General features: G+C 40.8%; 2 protein-coding genes across 2 annotated transcripts; one reads left to right on the top strand and one right to left on the bottom strand.

The window, feature by feature from the left end:
- Positions 1-134: 134 nt before the first annotated feature.
- Positions 135-4,393, top strand: EBNA1BP2 (EBNA1 binding protein 2; the record flags this gene model as incomplete). Its single annotated transcript, XM_009583841.1, has 7 exons — positions 135-292; positions 909-1,032; positions 2,330-2,419; positions 2,656-2,731; positions 3,003-3,093; positions 3,411-3,582; positions 3,937-4,393. Coding segments are annotated over 7 exons (762 nt in total), but the record flags the coding sequence as incomplete, so codon positions are not given.
- Positions 4,394-4,682: 289 nt separating this feature from the next.
- FAM183A (family with sequence similarity 183, member A) lies at positions 4,683-6,862 on the bottom strand (the record flags this gene model as incomplete). The annotated part of the gene is made up of 3 exons (XM_009583840.1): positions 4,683-4,748; positions 5,793-5,896; positions 6,803-6,862. Coding segments are annotated over 3 exons (230 nt in total), but the record flags the coding sequence as incomplete, so codon positions are not given.
- Positions 6,863-7,237: the final 375 nt, after the last annotated feature.

Genomic DNA, 7,237 nt, shown 5'->3' with positions numbered 1-7,237 from the left:
ACTGCTGCGGTGATTTCGGGTATCACCTGGCGGCCTTGGAGGAGCAGGCCACGGTGTGACCTGGATATTCAGCAGGGCCCGCCTCGGGGAGGTGGTTCTGTGCGGTGGTGTGCAGAGCTGTGCTTCCTTCACAGGACGGCCTGAAGCAGTGCCTGTCCGAATTCAAGCAGCAGCTAGCTTGGGTGGAAAGGCTGGATGTGACTTCGGGCCAGGTCGTGGATCCCGTCTCACAGAGTGCTTCTAACAAAGATGCTGTTGACCCCGAGAATGATTTCCAGAGAGAGATGAGCTTGTAAGTGTCAAAACCGGAGATTTCTTGCAGGGTCTCGGCATACTGCTGCGTGCTTGGAGCCATGCAGGTGTGCTGCAGACTGCTGTGCTGGCTGACACCAGTATCATGTCACTCTTGTGCCATGTATTTTACATTTGATGGCTCTGAATGTTTTCCAAAATAACTACAAATTAATGCTAGTATATTTAACTTGTCTTGTGGCTGGAAATAATTTCCCTCCTCGCAGCAGACTTCCATCCTTTGCTGAAAAGTTTATTTAAAAAGTTCCTTGGTTGCAGCACTATGGCTTTAACAGAGGATGTGGATTTTTCATTGTGGATTTGTTTTGGTGTTATTACAGTTCTCTTGTTTTGCCTTGCCTTTTATAATCCAACATATAAAGCTGTAACTGGAAACTAGATAAATGTATATGTGCAAGATATAAGTGTTAATATTGTACTGGCACCTAAATCGCTTTTAGTAGTACTGAATGCTGTAGGGCACAGCGTGTTGATATAATTCTAGATCAATGCTTGTTAGATGTCAGTATCAGCTAGCTTATGTGAGCAGAGTTTCTGTCAGTGCTGTGAGATGCCCAATACCCAGTGACAGAGCTGGTGCTGTGCTGTCTCCCTAGTTACCGGCAGGCTCAGGCAGCAGTCCTGGAAGCCCTACCTAGGTTGCGTAAGCTCCAAGTTCCTACTAGAAGGCCAGATGATTACTTCGCAGAGATGGCCAAATCAGACCAACAGATGCAGAAGGTATGTGCGGTGAATAATGGCGTTCTTTCCTGTGTTATGTGTTGGTGTTAGCCTTTGTTAGGGATTGATTGAGGTGTGATTTGTGAATACTTACCGTCATCTCTTTGACAAATGCTTATGACAATGTTTGTGTTTGAAATTTTGTTTGTGGTAGGAAATTTCTTCCTGTTTAGGTATTTCAGTGCAATGTGGGGATTTCCATAACCAGTTGGAACGTAAAGTAGAAAAGCACGATTTATATTCTGTCCTGAATGTATTTAATGTTATAAATGGAGACTTTTCTCCATATGTATGGTTGTAAAGTTGGCTGTGTTTATGCAATTTGGCCTAAGACTTGCACAGTCAACTGTGGCATTAACGTGATCCTTTTTCCCTATTTAAGTATCACCCTTTGTTTATACTCAGTATGTTTTGGTTCTCTGTGATTTTAAACTGTGTTATTGAATTAATCTATCATGGGTAGTGAGTCAGATTTGTGTAGGAACTAAGAATTTCATGAACTTGCTTCTTGATTGTGGTCTTTGTTCAAAACGGAACCCTAATTTTTGTTTTAGTTTTGGAAAAAAGACTACATTGTATAAGTTAAACAAGCATGAGCTGGAGTCTAATTTGGAGGTTCATGTATGACTTGATCACTGCTTCGATGGCTGATAGAATCTTCCTAGAGAAGATGAAGATTAGTAATTAGCTTGTGCTGAGGTGTAAGTCAATTCTACACGCAACTGTTACCTTCTTTTGCTGGCTTCTGTTTGAAGAACAGAGTTTTTATCTCCTAGTGGAGTCACAGACTGAATCCAGAAGATCTGTGTTGAAATCTTTGTAATCCCTTGTAATGTGGTATCCGTATAGAAATGTTTGTGAACAAGGAGGGAACGAAAAAGATGTTTTCTATGGCATGGAAGGGTTATTGACTCTTCTCCAGTGCTTTACTTTTAATAATGACAAGAAATAAACTATCAAGTCTTTTACATACACCTGAGTAGACTGACAAGATGTGACAAGATATTCTTGTTTAGCTGTTCCATTAGAGCCCATTATAAGTCTTTGTCTTGTCTCTGTGTGAGTTTTGTCTTTTTAACCAGATTTTGGCTACAGATCAGTTCAGGAGTTTCTGTAATAACTGTTCCAGCCTTGAGTTGAAAGAACGTTATACTTTATCTGATCGAGAGATGTTTTCTTTCTTACACTTATTGATAGTTCACATAATTATTGATTTCGGGACTGCACAGCAATCATAAAATTCTCATATTTTCTTCTGCGTTACTGATAAATTTTGTTTTTTCTATCCCCTAATAAGATTCGACAGAAGCTTAAGAGTAAACAGGAAGCAATGGAGAGGTCTGAGAAGGCGAAACAGCTCCGTGCAATGAGAAAATATGGCAAGAAGGTGAGGAGGAGCTACAAAAGGGACCTATCTATGACAAGAATCTAGAGCCTGAGTGAGGAGCTTAGAAAGTGAGACCACAGGAGGCTGGCTAAAATATACGGAATCTGTCTAGTTTTCTGTCCAGCTGCTTTGAAGGAAGACAGAGCAAAAGATGGGATACTTTAAAAAAAAAAGAAAGGAAAAAAAAAAAGAGAAAAAAGTATGGAACAACACTAACATTCTGCTTCTAATCTCAGGTGCAAACTGAGATTCTGCAGAGAAGACAAAAGGAGAAAAAAAATATGTTGAATGCAGTCAAGAAATATCAGAAAGGTAAAGTTAACTTGTCTAAGAGAGCAAATATGTAATAGGAATAGTGACATGTGAGCAGTGTAAGGCAGTATGATGTGTGGTGTCAATCTGTAGTGCTGGGCAGTGAGGTTGAAAGGCTGCTGCTGTGCAGAATCATATGCCAGTGGCAGTGAAAATCCTCCCAAGTAGCTGTTCTTCAGTGAGGGTGACTTGTTGCTATTAGTTGCTTAGACTGAAAATTCATATTGTCTGTGGTAGTAGCTGAGCAACTGTTATCTCTTCGCTCTTGCAGGTCTCTCTGACAAGCTGGATTTTCTAGATGAAGAGCAGACGTCATCTCAGAGCAATAAAAAAGGCAGTGCAAGTCAACGGATAAAGAAGGGGTGAGACCAGAAAAGAAAGATATTTAAATGCAGAATCTCTGGTTTTTTCAGTCTTTTAGGGGATCATTTTGTGGAACAAGAAAGCTGTTCTGATTAATGTTTGTTAAAATAAATCTGAGGTGGCTTTCTGTCCCTAGAGAGGAGGAAAACTGTGGCCAGAATGGAACGGAGACTGAAATGTGCTAATTTCTGACTCTTCTATAAGAGGGGAAAGGTTTATGATGGCTGATGGGGGTCCATCAGCAGATACACGTGCCTTCTTGAGAGCTTCCTGAGGAAAGGAGTATAGGCGATGATGCTGTTCGGTTGTTTTTCAGACCAAATGCCAAAAGACGATACAAGAATCAGAAGTTTGGTTTTGGTGGGAAGAAGAAGGGCTCAAAGTGGAACACAAAGGAGAGTTTTAATGATGTGTCCAGCTTCCGGTCAAAAGTGGCTCACAACAAAGGCCCAGGAAAAGCAGGAAAAGGAGGAAAAAAAGCCCTCAATGTAAGTAAAAATGTTGCATGCAAATGATCCTGGTTGGCTAGGAAGCCAGCCCTGGTCTGGGAGGGAGAGCTGAGTACATGATGGGTGCCTCTAGCGTCTGGAAGTGAAAATGTCTGTCTTTGGGAGCTGAGCATAATTCAGTTGCAGAGAGAGTTGAGGACGGTGGTTCGGTGTCTGCACAGGGAAATGAGTGGGGGAGTTAGCAAGTACTGTTTGTTGCTACCTGTGTCCCAAAACCTCCCTCTCCAGAGGTACTGACAAATACCCTCTCCTTGATATCCTCCCCAAGCTATAGCGCTAGAACAAAGATTGAGGATGTGAAAATAAAGATCTGAATCTGTTCTTTTTTTACAGAAGAGACCTGGAAAGAGAGCAAGGCAGAAAATGAAGAGCCGAGCGCGATAAGAGGACTGTGCTCCCCAGTGGGGTTCCTATGTTTCTGTGTGTTGCAAGATATGTTTCTGCTGTCATCAAGCAGCTAACTGTGGAGCAAGCTGGATGCTTCCAAGTGGCAAGAAAAAAAGTCAGTGGAAACTAGTGCCTTATCACTAATTTCTTCTCACTGTCTGTTTTGTTGAAGGATTGTTTTCTACTTAAACCTTTGGTGTGTGAATGCATTAAATGGTTTGCATAGAAGTATGTCTAATTGATGTTTAGTTGTGTTTTGAATGGTGGCTGAAGCCTGCCCTTTGTTCCCTTTGTTCTGACAGCTTTTTCCACAGCTACTGTTGACATGTGCTTGGTGAACTTGAGTTCTGGGTCATGTTGCCAATGTCAGAATAGGAAGTCTGAAGCCTGTCAAGATGTTAAAGTGTTTTTTAGACTATTCATATAGATGGGTTTGGAAACAGCAGTGGGACAAATGCAGCAATCTTATAAATAGGTTTATTTCTGTAACTATTGTCAGGCTGCGAATCTGGACAGACTGAGGTTCTCTCTTCCCTTTTCTCGCTATCTTCTCCTGCCAGAAATCTACCAGATTCACCTAATAACAAGCAGGGCCTAACACATGAGATGTCATTAACTGCTTCTATTTAAGTTGTGTGGCTTTGCCACTCTACCGCTGCAGACTGCTCCTACCCATGCCCCATGGCAGCCATTTATTTAGTGATCTCAGTTCTCCGGCGTGGGAAGTGGAGTCTGCAGTCAGTACGGTCCGTGTGAATCTGGGAAAGAAAAATGATGAATAGTCATGTGCTTTTACTAGAATTAGTAGAAATAGTCCCTCCTGAGAAGAGTGATGCACAGTGTTACTGCTGCTAAGTGCCCAAATGACAAACGAGTAGGTTACCACTTATTTGAGAATACACTGTTCACTGTTTCATTAATGTACAAAACAGCATCATGAGTCCTGATGATATAAATTTAACTCTCTTCCCTACATGCAAATTTAGTTGCCTCTTTCCTGCCAGCCTAATCCTACCACCAGTATCTAACAGCGTAAAGCCCTGCTGGAATGTCTGTCTCTAGCCTTGTCATGAGTAACTAGTTTACCTGAAGTGTAATATGAAAAGCTGCAGAAGACTATCTTGATTTCTTACTTATCTTAGTTTTCTTTGTAACAGGCCAAAATTAATCAGGCCCTCATTTGCTTTTCTCGAAACACTAATCTACAAAGTCAGTCATCGTCACAGCTTGTTAATAAGATTGTTTGTCAGATACGATTGATGTCTCAGCTTGTTAATAAGGTTTCTTTTCCTCCTGTTTATTCGCGCTTCCCCAAATGAATCCTCACTGGTGTATTCTGCCTTGGATTTATTTAGCTGATTATTAATTTTATGGTTCTGCTTGAAATTTGCTTGAAAGGTACTGTACAGCAGCACATTTCTTTTCACAATACTTATGTATGTCACTTCACATTGCTCACTACACCATTTCTCATGGCCGAATGCTTTAATAAACAGCCGTGACTACATATGTGGCATTTGGCAATATGCTTGGGGTCGACTGTCATTGTAGATACTTTGTATACAAGTTTCTCAGAGGAAGTCTATTGTTTCTGTGTTCACAAGCCTATGCCAGTGTGAAGAATCCTTTTAGTTGTAAATTTTAAAAACTTGTTGTCCACGAACAACTCTGCTCATTCCTAGTCATTCCTCTTTTCCATGTTTGTCACAAATTATTTTCTTGCAGGAATATCTTTCAGTGTGATGTGCTGAACAACTTCTCTGAATCCTGCAAAGAGCTGAGTCCTTAAGCACCCTACTCACCAAAGGTGTTGTGTTCCAGCCAATTTCCTGGCTTTCAGTTTGTGGCTCTGAATATTTCTTTGTTGGCTCCAGTGCTGCATGGTGAATAAGGTTCAGAAACTTGGCTGTTGGTTTAAGAGACACAAATACAGATGAAAGAAAGTATGTTTAAAAACCAGTCACCTGTGGATGTGTGTTAGAATGGGACATCCTAACACTGTCCAAGCCATAGCAAGAAAGCGAAGGTTGGAGGCAACCTCTGTGCTTCTGTGAATGATCTTGTAAGAGAATGCAGGGTGACATTTCTACTCAAATTTATCCTGATGAGGTTTCAAGATTTGCCTGCCTACACTGTCCTGTTAGTTCTGTCATCCCTGTCTGCTGTATTGCAGCATCTTACTTTTCTTATACCACGTCTAGTATCAACCAGCACTCCACATTAGCTATCGTCTTTCTCAGTTGCCTGAGACCTTCTCCCTTTCCCTGTTTTGGTTTTCTTTTCCACCCTAATCCTTTACTAGAGCAGGGCAACCTTAACTGACATTAAGGTTTTTAGACAAAATTGGCATATTAGAAATAAGGGAGCAGTTGCTATATGTGTTCCTGTTATTAGTGCTCTAAAGCAAGATTCAGCAGCCATTTCAGCAGTTTACCATATGCGGTGGTTAGGTAGAATCTGCAATGACAAGCAACATGTGTGTATAAAACACGTTTCTAGATTTTTTCGCTTTCCCCTGAAAGAGGTTTAGATTCTCAAGCAGAATTTTATAGTATGATAACTAAAAACAAAAATAAAAGCATAATTGCATGAATGCAAGCTTGTACTGATAATGAAAAGTAATGGAAAAGGGATGCAAAGTGGAAAAAACCCTGCCTTACGTTTAATAACAATCATGAATGAGTTTAACTTTCTTCTATTGTCACAGGGGTGTTTCCACGTATGTCATCTTTTAGACTAATTGGAATTTTTCAATCTTACTTATTAGTCATTTTCGTACATAATTAGCACAAGCTGTTGGGAGATTTCTTACCATCTGCTGGCTCTTCTATATTATCATGCCAAGACATAGGCTTCTTGGTGATCGTGTGAACTGGAAAGAAATGATGCAGGTGAATTACTTTAATGTGAATTTAGCATCACAGCCAGGTGTAGGATATCCTTCATTGCAAATGTTCCTTTTGATTATTCCCCAGTCTGGGCCCAGCTGCTTCACTGAAGTTGTAAAGAGAGAACGGCATATGAACAGAACAAAATGAGTTAGAGTACTGACTAACAGCAACTTCCTAGAAAGGGATGAGGGTTAAGCATGCTAAAGGCCCTTCTACTGGATGCTGCCTGCATTCACCACAGCAAAGTTCCACCCCACTCATGTGATGGCCTGCAGAGTGCCAAATTTCAAGAAATTATTTTCCTTTGGTTTGTTTTTGTTTTATTGTAAAAGGTAGACCTGAGTGAATGTATTCAC

This window comes from Fulmarus glacialis, unplaced genomic scaffold, assembly GCF_000690835.1.
Source record: "Fulmarus glacialis isolate BGI_N327 unplaced genomic scaffold, ASM69083v1 scaffold28618, whole genome shotgun sequence".
Taxonomy (NCBI): domain Eukaryota; kingdom Metazoa; phylum Chordata; class Aves; order Procellariiformes; family Procellariidae; genus Fulmarus; species Fulmarus glacialis.
This window is presented reverse-complemented; position numbering and strand designations above follow the sequence as displayed.